Here is a 21,351-nt window from a genome sequence, read left to right as displayed (position 1 = left end):
TCAGCTGTTCCTGGTATCAGGTTGCCTGAGCATTTGGTCCGCATGCACTGGCCCTCCGGGTAGAATCTGAGTACCTACAGCAGAGTTCCTACTCCCCTGAAAAAATTGGGGGGGTCACTTTCCATGTGTTTGTCCCAGATCTCTCTGCACCCTGGCTACTCACATTGCAGTCTCACCAGACCTGTGTCCTTGGTTCTCAGCTGTTCTGGGTAGCATATGGCCTGATCATTTGGTCTGTATGAATGGGCCCTCTGGGTGGAGACCAAGTCCCTATAGCATAGTTCCTGCTACCCTGGACCAATCGGGGTGGGGGGTGCTTTCCATGTGCTACCCAGACCTCTCTGTGCCCCTGCTACTTGCAGCACAGTCCCACCAGACCTGCATCCCTGGATCTCTGCTGTTTCCTGTGACCAGAGAAATACTCTTAATTTAGACACTCTTTAGAAGAGGCTATATTTGTCATTTTCCCCAATTTCATAATGGCAGTTAGTGTTACCTTTTATGTAAGGTGTTTCTGGTGACAAGAACAGGAGCTAAATATTGGCTCGGGAATTCAGGGTAAAGATTGCAAAGAACAATAGTCAGTTTCTTTGTGGCTAAATTAACAAATATACTTTGGACTCTGGAAGCCTTGTCCTTCCCAGAAACCAGAAATGCCAGAGTGTCTGAAAATTCTGATCTCTGATCTGTTTACTAAATAATTTTAGAGTTATGTTTTGATTCATGTAGATGTTAGACTAGCAATAAAAGTAAATTAAGAGAAAATTCCTTGCTAAAAGAACAGAATTTCCGGCCTTTGGAGAGACCTAATATTCTAGCTGAGCAAGTTACCTAGCTATGGACCAAGGTGTGGGTTCTCCCTTCAAAGACCCCATGCTCTGGATAATTAGTGTTACATTTAGGACCCAAATACATGATCGTACTGCTAGCAGATGGAATAAGAATGTTTAATTGGTTATAAACTGTGTTTGAGTGGTCATTTCTGATAGACTTCTGTTGCATTAAATAATAAAAAAAAAAGGAAAGAAAAAGGCACCATGCTACGCTACCTCCATGGCTATCCCCATGCAGAGACTGCCCATCTTACAGCTCTCTTGCTGCAGACTCTGCTCACATTCCCAGCATCTGCCCCTGTGGGTATAGTTACAATTCCCAGTAACCCGGTATAATCAAAACTCCAGAAACTTGTAATTTATCAATCAGATTTCTATCAGTAAATTTTCACCCCACAAAATGTCCACACAATAAACTTAGAGCCAATTGATATTGATATAAACTGCCCACCTATTTAAGACAAATTGTCCTGTAATAATCTACCCTTTATAAGATATTTATAGCTACCTGTGGCTACTTAAAGCTACACAGATCTGGGTCATCCTTCTCTCCCTCTATCTTCCTTCCTTCTTCTCTTTCTCTTCTTTCTCTCCTACTTCTCAAAAATTCTAAGCTTGTCTCCTATTGTACTGTCCAATCACAGGCTCTAACCTTGTCTGTCACCTACCCTCACATGCTTACAGACAGAGATCTACAATTCCCCATTTTTTGTCCAATTAAAAGGCTCATTTCTCTCAGATATAATGGTTATAAATTTCAGAGTATTTTCTCTGCCTTTGAAAACCCAAAGTAAATTATTATTTGTAATGTAAAGCATATCAAACTAGAATAAAAGAGCATTAAAGGGCTGATATAAGCATATAGTACTCAAGTTTATAAAATATGTTTTGTCCTTAAGAAAAATATCTGTCCAGTTATCTTCTCATGTAGATTCTGGGATGTTAAACATATGCTTATCTTTTTAACCACTTGTCTGCAATTGTTAGTGTAAAAAGATAATGTATGAAAGTGCTTGTTATGATGAATACTGGTGAGGACTGACTGGAGTCTGGTGGAGAGAAAAGACACATAGATGAGAAAGATATTGAATATGGGCCATGTTGATGCTTTCATGATTTATTGGTTTCTTTATTTCAGAAAGTCAAAGTCTTCAAAACAAGAAGTATGGAATATGTCATATGGTCACTATTTATGACATTTTGCTTTGCAAAAATAGACTTTTAAATATTTTCTTAAGACAAAAATGATAAAAAAGAAAATGATAAATTTCATATATATATATATATATATATATATATATATATATATATATGAAAAAGTATCAGTCAATACTAAAAACCAAAATTAAAGAATAATAGAGTATAAAAGGAGGATGGGAAGAGAATTTCCAGAAATCTAACATATTTAAGTGAAATTTAGCAGAAGACAGTGTTTCTAGAGGTTTATAGTCTTAAATTCATTATTAGTAAAACAGTTCACAAATATTTTAAAACATATATTTGCTAGAAAGCCATAGATATATGATGTTTCCATTGGGAATTCATAGTAGGATATTTTGATATGCATACATTTTATTGCATTGAATTTAAAATTAAATTTTTATTGCATTAAAATTAAAAAAAGAAATGATTCCAGAAACACATAGGAGAAAACATGAATACAAATACCATCAGAAAAAATATGAAAAATTTGAAGATTTCGCATCAAGTATGAACACCTTTAGTAACTACCACAATACACAAGTTAAATATAGATAGTTAAAGTAGTAGCTGTTATGAGTTATAATTTTCAATAGTCTTATTAGTATACTAATCAAGCCAAACTTACTACTTTGAAAAAGCTGAGGTACTTCTTTTAATGATGTCCTTTATGGCTTCTTTGACTTGCTTATTTCTTAGGGTATATATATAAACGGGTTTAGTACAGGTCCACGTGCAAGAGTGAGTATGGCAATCCCCTTATTTAATGATATTCTCTCCTTGGAAGAAGGTTTGATGTACACAAAAATGCAGCTTCCATAAGAGATGGAGACAATGATCATGTGTGAGGAACAGGTAGAGAAGACCTTCTTCTTTTGCTGAGCAGAGGGCAACTTCAGAACTGTTCTTATGATTTTCCCATAAGAGAACATTACTAGTGCCAAGGTAATCATGAGAGTAATGATGGCAAAAATGAAACTGGCCAGTTGAGTGGACCTTGTATCATTGCAGGAAAGCTTCAAGACTGGGGAGTAGTTACAAAAAATTGTTCAATAACAATATCACAGAATTCCAAACCCAGACTCACAATGACTTCAGGGCAGATCACAAACAAAGCAATTAAACAGCAGCTGCCAAACAGCAATATACTACAGACTCTGTTGTTCATGATGGTTGTATAATGAAGGGGATTACAAATGGCTATATAGCAGTCATAGGACATTACAGCCAGCAAGAAAAACTGTGCTATCCCAAAAATAAGGGCAGCAAATAACTGTGCCAAGCAAGCCTCCACTGAAATAGTTTTATCCATGGTCATAATGCTGACCAGGAACCTAGTGATTCAGGTATATTTCAGCGAGATTTCTAAGAAGGAAAAGTTCTGAAGGAAAAAATACATGGGTGTTTTGAGGTGGGAATTCAGCAGGGTGAGGAGGATAATGGTAAGATTTCCACTGATGCTCAGTACATATGTTATAAATAGAAACAGGAAGATTACAATTTGCCACTTTGGGTCCTCTGTCAATCCCAGAAGAATGAAGGTTGTCACCAATGTATGATTTCTCATGTGTAAATGTTTTCTAGATCTTTCCAACCTTGCAAACATGATGATTGATGGGTTCTTTTTGTAAAGACTTAAAGATGATATGAAGAATCCTGCAATGCAATGGAAATGCAGATGCTTTTGTTCCCTTTTAAGTTTCCACATTTACTTATTTGTCAGAAAACCACAATAGCACTTAAACTCATGACCAAGATACTTATTTCCAGTTATTTTCAGATTTTTTATACTTGGAAAAATGTTTTATTATTTTCCGTGATGAATATTTGTATGTTTCTCACTTTTAGCCCACCTTTGTGAAAATAAAACTCCCACTTGTATAGATTCCCAAGAAATATTTTAGGCTAGTTGGAGTAGTACATATTTTGTTTAAATAACATTTTTTTGTTTTCATAAACCAAACATTTTCTGTATATTATTGTTATTTTTAATATAGTTTAATATATTTTGATATATTAAAATTTTTCCCTTCCTCTAATCCCTCTAGTTTATCTCCACTTTCCTACCAACCTAACATTATGAGCATGCTCTCTTTTTTATTCTATTTTTAAATAAGATACTCTATATTTACATTTGAGATGTTATCACTTTATCCATCCTTACTTCCAGCTTCTATCCCCCTCCCCCTCCAGTTGCCTTCACAAAGATGCACTCCCTTCTGATCTCCCTTTCCACCTCATTGCCTTGTCATTCCCCTACAATAAAAAAACGTGCCCTCTCTGGAACAAAAGCCTCTTCTCACATTGATGCCAGACACTGCTATCTTCAGCTACATACGCAACTGAATCAATGGGTCTCTCAAAGTGCAGACAAAGGTTGGTGTTTTACTCAATGGGAGTTTTGGAGGGTTTGGTTAGTTGATAATGTTAATTTTTCTATGAGGTTGCAATCCCTTTCAGCTTTATCTTTTCCAAAAACAAAAATAAAAACTCCACAAAATATAAAACCAAACATAAAAACTAACAAGAAAACAAAATTGCAACCAAAAGCCATCAGGAAAACTACAAAGTTTGCTGTGTTGGTTAGTATTTTTGGGCATGGAGGATGTCCTAAAGTGTGGTTTATATGTCTAGTAAGATTCCATTGTAGAAAACTAGTTTTCCCTTCACCAGTGGATATCAATTGCAAATAGCTTCTTGGTAAAGAGTGGGACCTCATGTTCACTTCCTTCTTTAGAAATGTGTTTCCAGCTCTTCTGAACCAAAGCAAGTATTGTTCTTGCTGCCACAGATTCTTTGAGTTTGTGCATCTGTTCTTCTCTGTCTAGAAGACACTGTATACACTCACTGATAAGTGAATACTAGCCTAAAAAGCTCAGAATACCCAAGAAATAATTCACAAACCTTATGAAGCTCAAAAATGAGGAAGGAAAGAATGTGGATACCTCTGTTCTTCATAGAAGGGAGAACAAAACACTCACAGGAGAAAGAAAATACAGGGACAAATAGAGGAGCAGGGACTGAGAAAAAGATCATCCAGAGACTGCCTCACCTGGGGATCCATCCCATATGCAGCCACCAAACCCAGTCGCTATTGCTGATGCCAAGAAGTGCTGACTGGTAGAAGCATGATATGGATACTTCCTCAGAGGCTCTGCCAAAGCCATACTGATACAAATGAGGATTCTTGCAGCTAACCATCATTCTGAGCATGAGGACCCCAATGAAGGTGCTAGACAAAGGACTGAAGGAGCTAAAAGGGTTTGTAACCCCATGGGAAGAACAGTAATATCAACCAACAAACTGTCCCTCCTACAGAGCTCCCAAGGACTAAAACACCAACTAATAAGTACTCATGGAGAAACTGATGACTCCAATTGCATATGTAAGAGAGAATAGCACTGTCTGGCATCAGTGGGAGGAAAGGTCTTTGTTCCAGTGAAGGTTTGTTTTCCCAGTGTAGGGGAATGCCTGGGTGCTGAAGTGGGAGTGGGTGGTTGGGAGTGGGAGAATCTTTTTGGAAGCAAGGGGAAGGGGAGGGAGGATAGGAGTGGGGAGGAAAGGTATAACATTTGAAATGTAAACACAGAGAATATCCAATGAAAGTGATAAAAAAATAAATAAACTCTTCCCAATAAGGTTTTGTAGACATAATATTCCATATCACTTTACGTGCAGATAAATCTTAGCATGGACAAATACCCCAGTGGGAAGAAAGTGAAAGGAGGACAATCTTTAGAAAAAGTTAAGAATCAGAAGTTCTCTGATTTTGCTGATCTACTTTAGCTATGTTTTTAAAAAATGATTTTGGGGTACACAACCGAAGGGAAGAATTGCAACATGAAATGGCTGACTACTGAGTTACTCATGACTGCCATCCATGAAATGGCTGAGAAACTGCTATGTGACAATCTCCACAGAACCCAATGTCCTGAAAGAGGGACATCAGCCTTGGTATAAAAATGGCATTGGAATATAAAACCAAAGACCTCACAGACACAAATGAGAATGAAATGACCTCATTTGTACCTGCAATTGTCTAATAAAATTAGTTGAGTTTGAAAACTAAAGGAAGAAAACACTGTTTCCTTGGAAATATCCATTCCCTTTGGCTCTTATGAGCTTTTCACATCCTCTTCTGCATAGCTTCTTGAGACCTGAGTAAAGGGGTCTGAGGTTTTTTTTTTTTTTTTTTTTTTTTTTTTTGAAATAAAGTTTCACTATGCATCTTAGGCTGACTAGGAACTCGCTAGCTAATTAGAATAATATGTTAATATTTTATCCCTTAAAAAAGACCAAGTAAAATATAATTATTATAAAAAGCTTTTTTTGTGAATATATGTATATTTTTTGTTTTCTTTATTTCTTGGACTTCATACAGTCTGTGAGTTGTTTCTGGGGGAGTACAAGCCTCTGGGGTTAGCATCCCACTATCAGTGACTGCATATTATGTCTGTTCTTTTGTGACTGGGTTATCTCACTCAGGATGATATTCTCTAGATGCAGCCATTTTCTTAAGAATTTGGTTAAGTCATTGTTTCTGGTGGCTGAGTAGTATTCCATTGTGTATATGTACCACAATTTTTGTATCCATTCATCTTCTGAAGGACATCTGGGTTAAAAGTCTAATTATAATTATAATTTAAGAAAGAGAAAGCGAAAGAAATGTTTAGTTACTATGTGCACTTGTCAGTAAAATTGAAGATCAGCATTGTTCAGGATTTCTGAAATCCATATGGATGTTCTCTTAGATAAATTAGTTTAGGTGTGAGTTAGAGATGCCTGACATGTTCCAGGGTGATCTTAAACTTACAGAGGTGCCTCTGCCTTCTGAATGCTAGAATGCGAAGCATTCACCAACAAATCCAGAATTATTGAATATTTTAAAGGGCTAAATCATTGAAAATAAAAATTGAAATAAATCATTTAAAATGATTATTTGTTATTGATATTTGTTAATTTTGGAGTTTTTTGTCAATACTAAATAGAATTAATTCAGTAGGAGAACAGCCTTACAAGTTCTATATTTAAACTTATTTAAATCAGCAAGTAAACGTTTTACATTATATTTAAAGCATTTCTTATTACTTATTTTCCATTTCAACTAAGTAACATTTTTGGTGTAAGAAATAATTTACATTCAGTACTATCTTTAAACATAACTATTATATTTTCTAACTCTTAAATATAGAGCAATATATACCAATAAAGTTTGAATAAAAGACACTGAACGTTTCTATATGTAAAGCATAGCCAGTTTTTCAGATACGTACATGGAAAACTCAGCTATGAGTTACATGGATGCTTTCAGATTTCTCTGATGCTATATTGATATATTCTATGTTCAAGACAAAACTGTTCTTAATACAACCTCTTTGTACGTAACATAAAAATTTTGAAAATACTTACTCTCCCTGAGTTCTATAGAGGTTTTGTTCACAGATGCATCGTAGAACTTTATTTGTATCTAAAAATGCAACATGAAAAACTCTTCCAAAATGATTACTTTTTCCTAACCCATATTTTTCAGCTTGCCTCACTGGACCAATGGAGAACTTGTTCAGATTAAAATCCAGTTCATTTAAAAATAATCCTATTTTCTTTCTTTAATCACAATATATGATATGACAACTTTAAGGCCATTGTTTTGTTTTCCCTACAAATTAATTAGTATCTTTCCAAACAATAGTGTGTTCCTGTTTTGTTATAACTGAACAGTTGTAGTCACTACCTCATTCCATCTTCAACAAACAGGACTCTGTCTCCATATCAGTAAAGATTGTCATGTTCTTTAATATTGAATAATGTTTTTACTTAGACCTGGTATACAAAACCTGGGTGATTTTTGTGGAAAGTACACTAATTAACCATTTTCATCATTAACTCTAAAAGCAAAATAACAAAGCTAATAAAGAGTCCTAATATTTATAGGAAATCTTATTAACAGTAATCATACATGGAATCCAAATCCTATAGTAAAATTTCAAGGTTCTTCAGAATAATTTAGATTTTGAAAACCTTTGAGCATGTATGGATTATTTAATTTTCTATTTAAAAATATCTGAAAGGGGGATAATTATTAAATTCGCATATGACAATATAACCATAACTTGACAAGAAATATGCCATTTGTGGTACTCTAACTTATTTTATTCTTATAGTCTCCAAAAAAATTAAGCACAATAATATCTATATAGTAATAACAGGCTATAAATTGTGGACTACATAAATTTTCAGTAACTTAGAATTGCAATTTAAGAAATTTCTAAAATTTAATTCTATCTCACAAGAAAAGAATGCTCACTTTAGTGTAAGTATATGATTTATGTCTGAGCTTGGAAGCAGTGCAGACATATCATATAATTGAAAGAATGGATGAGATAACAAATCTGTAATGACTGATGTGGCATAAAAATAATTTTTAGATAAATTAGAATGCCAAACAGATGAAATCATATATGAAATTTTGATGGTTCTCTTCTGTATGGAACTAAGGGAAGTTCTGATATACATGTAATTTACTGTGCTAGAAGAGGAAGAATTAGACCATAGAGTAGAAACAGTGGTCAAAACATTATCTACAAGTTTTTTTAGCATATACTATAATCTGTCAGCTCAATTACTGGGAAAGTTGAGTGACTGGCAAGTGAAGTCTACATTCTTTGGCCTGTTGATTAAAAACATCAGAAGTACATGTGGCAAAAGTCTTACAATTTAATAAAAATACAATGGAATGGTTTTGGGTTTGTTTGCTGTTTTATGAAGGCCAATTTTCATTTTTATTGAAAAGGATTTATAAGACATATCTTAATTTTATATTAAATTTCATAATGCAATATTATTATAATTATATTTTCCCTACCTCCACATCTCTGAGAACCTCTTGATCAAGTTTATGTTTTTTTTTTACTTATCTCTTAACAAAACAAACAAAAACTAGAAACATAGACACACTTACAAAGATATTATATATTTTGTTTAGTCCAACTACTCCTGTATATGGGGCCTGCCCTTAGGTGTGGTAAATAAATTCAGTGAAACTCCGTTGGAGTCTCACAATTGACTAGGAATTGCAGATAAGGGACAAAACCCAAGCCTACTTCCCTTACTTACTGCTAGGACCCTATCTGCCTTGAGCCTGTGCATGTCCTGCCTGTTCTGTCACTGTATCTACAAGTCCTGATGTGTCTCGAAGACACTGTTTTCTTGCAGTTACTCATCATCTCTGACTTTTACAACTATTCCACCACATCTTTCTCATAGATTTTGAGCATTGATGAGAAGGCATAGATGTAGACATTCTACTTTTTAAATTAGTTAAAAAATATTAGATTTTATCATGGCATTTAAAAGTCAGTTTCTTGTTAATATATTTTATTAATTCTTTGGATTTTATACATGCTTGTTATGTATTTTGATTTTGTTCATCCCACTCCTTCTCCTCCTAATTCTTCCCTCATTTATCACCCTGACCATCTTTGGTTCTCCTTTTATAAAATAATCTAAGGATTCCAATATTCATTAGTGTGATGCTGTCTATTGAAGTATGGTAAAGCTACTAAGGAACACATCTTCAAAGAAAACTGCCTATCAGCTACCTGACAGCTATCAGCTGTCAATAGCTCCTCAACTAAAGACAGAAGGTTCTGGGGCCTTCTCTCTTTAAGCTATGAGGTTGATTGTCTTCAGTTTGTGTGGGTCTTGAACAACAGTCAAAGTTCATGAATGCTGCAGTCCTGCCATGCCTATAATACTTCATTTTGCTTTGGTCTTTCCTCACTTCTGGCTCTTACAAGCTTTCTGCCCCCTTAACCATGATGGTCCCTGAGCTTTGAGTGGCAGTGGCAGCAGAGGAGAAGTAGTTATATAGATGTCCTATTTTCAGTAAGCATCCAATAAAACTTATTTGCTGAATTTTCCTTAGACTTTGAGTTTATGCACTAACAACAATCCATCACACAAAGAAAATTCTTTGGTCAGAGTAGACTTGTAGAGGGAAGTTTTTACTATGTACGTTTAGCAAAATAATGATAGTAAGATCACTCCTTGGTCCTGTAAGATCTCTCTTCTCTTCTGTTTACCTTTCTGTTTGTTATTCAATAAAATATCATGACCAAAACAAAACAAAACACTTCAGGGAAACAAAGCTGATAATAGCTTATAATTACAAGAGATGTGGCACAAGTAGAACCATGTTACCAGACAGAAAAATTGGTAAGGGCAAACAACTTAAGGAATTCTGGTAATTCTCATAATTGAGAATTCAAATGGTAGACATTTGAATCTATTCCTGACCGATTTTATGTCCTGGCGCACATGACCATGACACCCCACTAAGTGAGCCATGACAATTGATAGCAGCATAGAAACCCAGTTTTTTATGCCAATGAGGTATCTAGATGGGCCCTAATGATTTAGCCTATAAACTTCTCTTCTTGGACATCTTTTCCTACAAAAGGTCTTTAATCTCTAGTCAACCCCAAGTAATTCATATGCATCCTTTTCTGCCATGAATAAACAATTAGGACAAGAAAGGACTGTCTTCTTCATCAAGGACTGCTGTGGGAGGGTAGGGGTAGAAGGTGGACAGGCCTTAGTCATACAGAGCTGTTCCTAAGCCTCCAACAGAAGGTATTTCTGCACTCTCCCTGCCCTGTGCTCATCTCAGGCCTGAGGGCCTCCCATTCTCAATTCTTTAAGGTTCCCAGTAGTATTTAGGTGCCCAGGAGTCTGAGAACCACAACCTCTGTCCCAGCCCATGCCATTTCTCACACTAGAAAACATGGGCTGGGACCCTTATGTTAAGCTGTGTTTCATCTCCCCTGAGTGGCATGCCAGCACCCCATGAGCTTTGGATGCATCAGCAGTGTTCCAACAGAGGTGAAACACAGAACCATCAAGGGATTAGAGATCATTGTGTCAGGTAAGAATTGGCATTATGGCTGCAGCAGAAAGCTGCTTGATCACATTTAAAACACAGAAAAAAAGAAGAAGGCAGGAAGTGGGGTGAGGTTTTAAGCCTCCGAAGCTTGCATTCAGTGAGGTACATTTCCAATGAGTTTGATTCTTTTATAGTCTCTATAACCTTCCCCAAAACAGCACTACCAACTTGAAATGAGTATTTGAATAAAGGAGCCTGTGGAGGATACTACTCGTTTGTACCACAAAGTACAAAAAACAGAGTTCTTGATCAGATTTACAAATATCATGCATTTGTTCTTCCTGTGGTACAAGCCTTGAATCCAATCAGAAAGTGGCTTATTATCGCCATCACATTCATGACACTACCACATATATTGCTATATGGTTCTTCTCTATTTTCTTGCTCACAGGACTCACAGATAGGTAAAAGTGTTAATGACTTTTATCATGAAGAAAGAAACTTTTAAACTAATGCCATCTTAATTTTTACATGTCCTAAAGCCAAAGTGTGTTAATATCAACAGCTCCTTCAGTCCTTTCCCTATCACATTTATTGGAGACCCATGTTCTCAGTCCAATGGTTGGCTGCAAGCATCTGCCTCTGTATTTGTCAGGCTCTGGCAGAGCTTCTCAGGAGACAGCTATATCAAGCTCCTGTTAGCATGTATGCCTTGGCATCTGCAATATTGTCTGAGTTTGGTGGCTGTCTATGGGATGGATCCCTATGTGGGGAAATCTCTGAATGACATTTCCTCCAGTTCATGAGCCACAATTTGTCTCTGCATTTTCTGCTGTATTTTGTTCCCCATTGTAAGTAGGATTGGTGTTTCTACCTGAGCTTCATGTGGTCTGTGATATTCCAGAGAACTCCAATGGCTGATAACTTCAGCAAAGTGCCTAGATTTAAAATTAACTCAAACAAATCAATAGCCTTCTTCTACTCAAAGAATAAACATAAATTAGAAATAAATTAGAGAAACAATACCCTTCACAATGGACACAAATAATATAAAACACCTTGGTGTGACTCTAGCCAAGCAAGTGAACGTTCTGTATGACAAGAACTTCACATATCTGAAGAAAGAAATATAAAAAGACCTCAGAAGATGGAAATATCTCGCATGTTCATTGATTGGTAGAATTAATATTATAAAAATGGCCATTTTGCCTATAGCAATCTACAAATTCAATGCAATCCCTAAAAAAATTCCAACTCAATTATTCAAAAAGTTAGAAAAGGGAATTTGCAAATTAATTTGGAATAACAAGCAACCCAGGATACCAAAAACTATTTACAACAATAAAAGAATTTCTGGGGGAATCACTATCTCTGACTTCAAGCTGTATTACAGAGCAATAGTAATAAAAACTATATGGTATTGATACAGAGCCAGGCAGCTATATCAATAGAATAGAATTGAAGACCCAGAAATGAACCCAAACACCTATGGTCACTTCATCTTTGACAAAGGAGCTAAAACCATTGAGTGAAAAAAAGACAGCATTTTCAATAGATGATGCTGATACAACTGGCAGTCAGCGGGTAGGTGAATGAAAATTGATCCCTTCTTATCACTGTGTACAAAGCTCATGTCCAAGTGGATCAAGGACCTCCACATAAAACCAAATATTCTGAAACTAATAGAAGGAAAATTGTAGTAGATCCATAAACAAATGGGCACTGGGGAAAATTTTCTGAACAGAACACCAATAGCTTATGCTCTAAGATCAAGAATCAACAAATGGGAGCTTATGCAATTTTCATCAAATTTCTAATGCAATTCTTTATATTGAAAAAATTTACAATATTTATGTGGGAACCAAAAAGATACAAATAGCTAAACACAAGAACCAAAACAGAACAAATGGATTCTAAAACATAAAGAGTAATTGGAAGAATAATTTAAAACAATTACTCAACAGGCAATAATTGTTTCATCAGCCTTTCCCTTTGGTTCTTAGGATGACTAACACTATACACAGAATTCAACATCTTCTAGTACCTAATGGTTCTCAAAGGAATTCTGTTAAAATGTTGCTAAAAAAATTAATTGTAGACACACTAGTGCTTCTGTCTCTAGGGATGTGTTTATTATGTTTTCCACCAAGACAAACTCTTCTACCATGTTATTCAGAGACACACATAATGAATCCATTCTTTTTATAGAATGCTTTTAAAAATATATGTATTACTGAATAATATTAGGAAATTTATGCAGTCAATGACATATGATGTTTAGATATTTCTTATTCTTAAAGATCAGAATTTTGATTGAGAATTAGATAAGCGTTCACAAGCAAAATCTAGAAAAATATTTACACTGTGCTAAGGAAGTTACTGTATAGAAATACTTAATTTAGTCATTTTTTTCAGTGAAACATTCTCTTCCTACTTTAATCATTGCCTTTTTAAAATAAATTTCAGATAATCAGAAAACTGGGCTTAAACAATGTCCAGGCAATCATAAAAGTAAGTATATTTTGTCTTTGTCTACAATGTTACTCATCTTTATAACTGCTTATGCCTATGTCTTCCATAAATCTGACAACTGAGTTCTAAAATGTATAACACTAATCACAGAAAAGAGTCAAATGCATTTTGTCAGGTAAATATTACTAATACATCCCTAAAGAGCAGAGGTCACAGGAAGCCATTTCACTGCCTTTTGAATTTTCCTTGGGTGTCATTAATTCAGAGCCTTTTAATGGTTTACCTGAGAATCACAAAGTGGAATTCTTGCTTCTTAGAATTGGTAGCAATATAGTGTTTTCATGTGTTTCCAGAAAGTATTTTTTAAAGGTGAGTACTTGAGTCATTGAAATCTAAAATTCTAATACTGAAAGCTCTCATTTTATTGGGACATGTTCCAATGGGTGTAAAAAATTGTTATAATTTATCAGTTTGTAACCATTGATGCATAGATGCAGATCTGAGACCATAGAACTGAAATAAACAGAACATTTTTAGAATATTGGCACCAGCATTTATAGGTTGTAGAGTTATTATTTAGTTATGAATTTTATTATTTCATGCATCAAATAAAATGTATGTCTAATTTGAACATTGAAACACTGGGTATGATAAAGTAAAATACAAATGCTACTCTATTTGAAGACCCTGGTATGTGACCTTGGGCTTATAAATAGAACCTTGTAGGATGATTATTGGCATAGTGTGGAAAATATATTGATATTTTACACAATAATTATAATTATATTTTGTGCTAATTTACTATATTATTACTATATTTTTATCTTATATTATATTTCCTTTTCTTGTCACAGTTTTTTAAAAACAATTAATTAATCAGTATATTCTTCTTTAAAGCAGAACTTGAGAAAATCTGCCATGTAAAAGCTTACTTTCATTATATCTAACCCTTGCTTGTTATTATATGGTGATTGTATTATATGGCTTGTATTATATATTGATATTTGTTTCAGAGGGGGGCTAGTAGGGTGATTTTATATGATGATTATTAAGTGAAAGATTTCAGTCAGTTTCCCTCTACATAATGTTTTCTGTTTAAAATTTTCTATGAACTTAATACCTTAATAATTTAGGACATTGGGTGTAGTTATGCACTCTTGTAATACCAGCACAAGGGAGGACCATCAAAAGTTTAAATTTAACTTGAGCTGCACAGTAAGTTCTAAACTATAGTCAACTCATTCAAACTCTCCCATATAACTAAAACAAAAACCACCAAGAGTTGTTATAAGTATTAGGCCAATGTCGAGAATATCCCAAGAATCTGTGGCAGGAGGCTAAAGAATATTAGGTCAGTAATGTGTTATGGTAAAAAGAAAAATGAATATATTTGACTAAAGATAAGCTTTGAAGTGATAATCAAATATTATGGTCATTATGGTCAAAGTACAATGTATACATTTTGATAAATTATTTAATCTTTCTCAAGAACAATGAAACAAACCAACTTTTTCCTTCTCAAAACACAAAATGAACTTTTATTTTTAATGGATAGCTCTTTCACCATTTTCCAAAGTCTTGAGTATAAGCTTTGTTTTTGGAGAATAAGGACATAACAAACATTAGAAATTCTATCAAGTACCTTAAATTTACATTGTTTCTTTTATTCACAGACCAGCCCAAATTCAGACCTTAACTATGCCAAATAAGACATCAATCACAGAATTTATTCTTCTTGGACTTACAGATGATCCAGAGTTACAAATTGTGATATTCTGCTTTTTGCTGGCCACGTACTTACTGAGCATAAGTGGAAACATGACCATCATTACCCTGACACTGTGGAACATTCACTTGAAAACTCCCATGTACTACTTTCTCAGGAATTTTTCCTTCTTAGAAATTTTATTTACAACAGTCTGCATTCCAAGATTTCTGATCAGCATTGTTACGGGGAACACAACTATTTCCTATGATGCCTGTATGGCACAAGTATTTTTCTTGATCTTCCTCGGAGCAACAGAATTTTTTCTACTGGCTGCAATGTCTTATGATCGTTATGTAGCCATCTGCAAACCTCTGCACTATACAGCCATCATTAGCAACAAAGTGTGCAATCAACTTGTAATTGCTGCTTGGTCAGCAGGATTCCTCATAGTTTTCCCCCCAGTGATCATGGGCCTTCAGCTGGAGTTCTGTGACTCTAACATCATTGATCACTTCACTTGTGACTCTTCTCCCATGCTGCAGATTGCTTGCACAGATACAAAGATTCTAGAGCTGATGGCATTTTTCTTAGCAATATTTACTCTCATAGTAACTTTGGCCTTGGTCATTCTGTCCTATACACTCATCCTTAGAACAATTCTGAAGATACCTTCTGCAGAGCAAAGGAAAAAGGCCTTTTCCACGTGTTCCTCCCACATGATTGTGGTTTCCATTTCCTATGGAAGCTGCATTTTTATGTATGTAAAAACATCTGCCAGAGAAGGTGTGGTTTTAAATAAAGGAGTTGCCATGCTCAACACCTCGGTAGCTCCCATGCTGAATCCTTTCATTTACACTCTAAGGAACCAGCAAGTCAAGCAGGCATTCAAGGACTTCACAAAAAAATTATTGCCATCAAAGAAGCACTGATTTTTTTCTGAAATCTGTAACTGATATCACAAATAATCCACCAATACATAGCTTATTTCTAGGTAATAGACATACACTAACAATTAAAGCATGTAAGATTGTGCTTTTCTAAAGCTTGCTTCTAGTAACTAGGAAACAGCCAACATAATAAGGAAGTCAATTAACTAGTCCTTCAGTGAGGGGAAAATACTGCAAGAGAAAGGAAATACAACACTGGAAGGGTGGTGAATAGGAGTCAAACTAAATACCTACTTAAATAACTCACTGTCACTTTAAAGCTCTCTTACATAAGACCTTCTACATCCAAATGTATTTTCTTATATTCCTTTTGTTTTCCTGTATTTTCTAACCCAGTGACTCAAACTGTGAGTCCATTGTCTAATGTTTTCATGAAAAGCTAGGATGTAATGATTAGTGAAAAGACATGGGTTTGGTAGCAGTTTGGGCTTGAACTGGAAAAAAAAACACCCCAATTTCTTTCATTTTGCCTGTAGTAGTGTTGTTATTTCTAGTAAAGATTAAATTTAATCCAGAAATATTCAGACTTTAGGTTGGGTCACCATGACACTGGGAAGTATTTGGAGAGAGTTTTTTGAGTGAGCAAATTAGGTTACTTTTTCAAATTCCATAATGAGATTTCCTGAAACTTTTCATTGTTTAGGATCTAAATAAGCTTTTAAATATAAAACAAAACAAAAACAAAACTGTAGATATTTCCAAGGACTGCACTACCTGGGGGTTCTTCCCATGTTCAGCCACCAAACCCTAAAAGTTGCTGATGTTAAGAAGTGCTTGCTGACAGAAACTTGATGTAGATGTCTCCTGAGAGGTTCTGTGAGAGTCTTATGAGTACAGATAAGGATGCTTACACCTAACCATCAGACTTAGCACTGGATCCCCAATGGAGGGGTTGGGAAAAGGACTGAAGAATTTGAAGGCGTTTTGCAAACCTATGGGAAGAACAACAATATCAACCAACCAGACTCCCCAGAGCTCTCAGGAACAAAACAATTAACAAAGAATATTCATGGAAGGACCCATGACTCTAGCTATATCTGTGGTAAATGATGACCTTACCTGGCATCAATGGGAGGGGAAGCCCTAGTTCCTGTGAAGGCTTGTGGCCCCAGTGTAGGGGAATGCCAGGGTAGAGGGGCAGGAGTGGGTGGGTGGGTGAGTACCTGCCTGGAGGAAGGGAAGAGTGAAGTGAGGGGGTTTCAGGGAAACTGGAAGGGGGAAAAACAAGCGAAATGTAAATAAACAAAATAACCAATAAAAAAAATCATTAGCAACTGAGGGCCTTTCTCTTGCTCTCAGTGTCCTTGATGGGGTGGGTGGTCCAGGGTTTCTTACTACTTGGAGGGCATGCAGGCCATGAAGTCCACCACCTGGTTGCTGTAGCCATATTTATTGTCATACCAGGAAATGAGCTTTACAAAATTATCTTTGAGAGCATGCCAGCCCCAGTATCAAGGATAGAAGAGTGAGAGTTACTGTTAAATTCACAGGAGACAATCATCCTGTATTGTCCAGAATTTTTTTTTTTCTGTTTTTCTTTTTTTTTTTTGTGGCCCTTCTAATTCCTGCTTCACCACCGTCTTGATGTCATCACACTTGGCAGGTTTCTTCAGGTGGCATGTCAGATCCACAACAGATACATTGGGGTTAGGAACATGGAAGGCCATGCCAATGAGCTTCCCATTCAGCTCTGAGATGACCTTGCCTGAGGGGCCTAGGGAGCCCTCCCTACTCTCTTGAATACCATCAATAAAGTTCCACTGCACACACCCCCATAAAAAAGAAATCTAAAGTTTTTTTCAAAAACTATTTCTGCATTTAATGAGATGTTCATGTGATTTTTTTCCCTTTCACTTTGTTTGGTGAATTACATCGATGATTTTTCATATATTCAACCATCCCTTCATCACTGGGATGAAGCTTACTTGATCATGATGGATGATGTTTTTTTAATGTGTTCCTGAAAATGTTTAAGAGAAAGATTGGTCTGAAGTTCTCTTTCTTTTTTGAGTCTATCTGTGGTTTAGGCATAAGGGTGATTGTATCTTCATAGAATAAATTAGATAGTACTCTTTCTGTTTCTATTTGTGGAATATTTTGAGAAGTATTGATGTTAGCTCTTTTTTTGAAAGAGTTATGTGGTAAAACCATCTGGCTCTGGGCTTTTGTTGGTTGGGATATTTTTTCATTTGCTTTCCCTTTTTATTATTAAAAAAAATTACATCATCTCCCCTTTCCCTTTCTTCCATCCAAATCCTTTCATATATTTCTCCTTATCAGGTAGGTTTTTATGAAGTACTGTAAATATAAATTTGTATATTAAGTTTGCCGACAGCATATAATAGAAAATGATTCTTTCTATTATTAGGGGTTATAGGGCTGTTTAGTTTACCTAATATTGATTTAACTTTGGTAAGTGATATTTTTCTGAAAATCTCCCACTTCAGTAAGACTTTCAAATTTGGTGGAGTATAGGCTTTTGAAGTATAATACCCCTCATGTTAAAAGTATTTGAGAGATTAGGGATACAAGGTACATAACTAAAAATAGTAAAATAAATATACAGCAAGACAGTAGCTAACATAAAATTAAATGAAAAGAAACTTAAAGCAAATCCATTAAGGAACAAGGTTGTCCACTCTTACCCTGTCTATTCAATATAGTACTTGAAGTTCTAGCTGGAGTAATAAAACAACTAAAAGAAATCAAGGGAATATAAATTGGAAAAGAAGAACTCAAAGTATTGTTCTGTACAAATGATATAGCAATATACTTAAGCAATCACAAGAATTATACCAGAGAACTCCTACAGCTGGTAAACAGCTTCAGGAAAGTGGCTGTATATAAAATAAACTTAAAGAAGTTAGTAGCCATTATTATATAAATGATAAACAGGCAGAGAAAGAAATTAGGGAAACAACACTGTTTACAATAGCTACAAATAATAAATCTTGGTGTAACTCTAATAAAGCAAGTGAAAGATTTGTATGATAAGGGTATCAAGACTCTAAAGAAAAAAACTGAAGAAGGTATCAGAAGATGAAAATACTTGCTACACTATGTTCATGACAGCTTTATTCATAATAGCCAGAAACTGGATATAACCTAAATGTCTCTCAACTGAATACTAAAGAGTGTGGTACATCTACACAGTGTAATGCTATTCACCTATGAAAACAAAGATGTGGACAAACGGATGGATCTTGAGAATATTATGCTGACTGAGGTATTCCAGTTCTAAAAGGGCAAGCACAGTTCACATTCACTTATAAGTACATTATTAGCCATAAAATATAGAATGTTCATGCCTTACTCTACAGACCCAAGGAAGCTAGACAGGAAGGTGGGCACAGAAAGGATCCTTGAGTCTCACTTGAAAGGGGGAATAGAATGGTTGTGAAAGACAGGTGTAGGGAGGAAATTGGGTGGTAGAGGGGATCAAGAGGGGAGCGATGGTCTGGAGTCAGATTTGGGGAGGGATAGTAGGAGACAGAGAAGAGATAGAGACCTGTTATAGGGGAGGAGCCCAAGAATAAATAAGGGTGTCCTCAACTGTGACGCACAGCATTGGGAATAGAGAGCAAAGCCTGGGGAGGCTGCTTCATGTGGCCAGGCAGGAACTCTGGTGGAGCTATAGGAACACCAACCCACCCAAAAATTTTTTGACATAAAACTTATCCTGTCTACCAGAAATTCAGGGATCGGAGATGGAGCTAAGACTGAGAGAACAGCCAACCAATAATAAGCTCGATTTGAAACCCATCCCATGGGCAAGCACCAATATCTGACTCTATAAATGAGGCTTTGTTATGCTGTCCACTGAAAGGCTCCACTCAGCAGCTGACTCAGACAAATACCCACATCTGAAAAGTGAGCGGAGCTTGGGGATTCTTATGGAGGAATAGGAGAAAAGATTTTGGTCCCCTAAGGAAATAGAAACTCCACATAAAGACCAACAGAATCAACTAACCTCAACTACTGGGGCTCTCAGAGACAAATGAACCAACCAAAGATCATACACAAGCTGGGCCTAGGCCTTAGTGCACATATGTAGCAAATGTGCAGCTTGGTCTCCATGTGGATCCCAAACAACTAGAGTCAGGGTTATCTCAAAAGCTGTGGTCTGTCTGTAAAATATGTTCTTATAGCTGGGCTGCCTTGTCTGGCCTCAGTTGGAAAGGATATGCCTAGCCTTGTAGCGACTTGAAGTGGCAAGGTAGGAATATACCCAGAGGGCGGCCCGCCTGCTCAGAGTAGAATGGAAAGGAGGATAAGGGAAGAATTATGGGAGGGAATCACCTGGAAAGAGGTAGTGAGCAGGATGTAAAGTGAATAAATTAAAAATTAAAAAAACAAGAGGAATCTAAAGTTTTAGACTTGGTATAAGTTTAGAAGACAGAATTAAGGACCATAAACATACTTATTTCCTGGTGTGAATATGTATCTCTTGCAGGTGATGGTTCTATTTAACCATATATATAAAATACTTATTTAATTGGAGCAGATATTGAAATGAAGCTGACAGTAGGGCTGATATTTCAAAGTATTCTAAAGACTGGTAGAATTAAAAGAAAACACAAGTAATAATTCTAAAAAAAACAAACAAACAAACAAAACCACCAAATCTTTATCTCACATAAACTAGTTACTTTATTTTTCTAAGTAGATTTTAAACCAAAGAAATAGGAGATACTTTGAATAAACTGTTGGTTATATACAACCCAGTTAAATAAAAATCTTTTCTGTTTCACAAACCATCAGCATTCTGCAACTGGGCAAACTACTACAATTTGATGTTATTTTCCTAGAAACCAGAAAATGTTTATATGTTACCAGCAAATTTTATAATATTTTAATTTCTTTTCAAAATTTTTTATAAATAAAATAAAATTAGTCTTCTTGACTTTAATTTTTAATATAATTTTAATAATGTACTTGCAAACTACTTTTAAATTTTAAACAAATTCTAAAACATAGAGTTTGAGTTTTAACTTAGTGTGTAGCTACACAAGACTCATCAATAGATTTTAAAATATTTTTCTGTATACAAATTCTCCACATATACATTTGTGTGTTATATCTACACTCCAGACATATTATATAAACAAGCACTGCATATATTTAAAATATATTACCCTAGGGTGTAAAAAGTCTCAGCTTCTGGTTTTTAAGTCAATTTAACCAATGATATTTTTTACACCATTCAAAGAATTGTGTGCAAAATAGATCTGAGAATCATAAAAGATTGAATAGAATTTTCTAACTATAATATGTTCCAGCTTTCAGAGTCTCGTTGACATCTGTAACATG

The 21,351-nt window shown here is 35.4% G+C and overlaps 2 protein-coding genes and 1 pseudogene across 3 annotated transcripts in view; 1 reads left to right on the top strand and 2 right to left on the bottom strand.

Moving 5' to 3' along the window:
• The window catches only part of LOC308435282 (uncharacterized protein), a gene marked incomplete at both ends in the record, with an annotated part of 55,294 nt that overhangs the window by 26,344 nt on the left and 7,599 nt on the right, over window positions 1–21,351 (bottom strand). Inside the window, one exon of the mRNA XM_080935954.1 lies at window positions 7,443–7,500. Within this exon, the coding sequence (XP_080792080.1) occupies window positions 7,443–7,500 (58 nt within the window). The remainder of the gene's footprint in view (window positions 1–7,442; window positions 7,501–21,351) is intronic.
• Window positions 2,661–3,600, bottom strand: LOC308434739 (olfactory receptor 6C74-like; annotated as a pseudogene). Its single transcript has one exon. The product of its transcript is annotated as an olfactory receptor 6C74-like (transcript).
• On the top strand, window positions 15,085–16,023 carry LOC308434740 (olfactory receptor 6C65-like; the record flags this gene model as incomplete). Its single annotated transcript, XM_080935135.1, has 1 exon — window positions 15,085–16,023. The coding sequence occupies one exon, from the start codon at window positions 15,085–15,087 to the stop codon at window positions 16,021–16,023; it is 939 nt and encodes a 312-aa protein (XP_080791261.1).

The sequence above is a fragment of the Micromys minutus genome (genome assembly GCF_963924665.1).
Source record: "Micromys minutus genome assembly, chromosome: 22".
NCBI classification, from domain to species: domain Eukaryota; kingdom Metazoa; phylum Chordata; class Mammalia; order Rodentia; family Muridae; genus Micromys; species Micromys minutus.
This window is presented reverse-complemented; position numbering and strand designations above follow the sequence as displayed.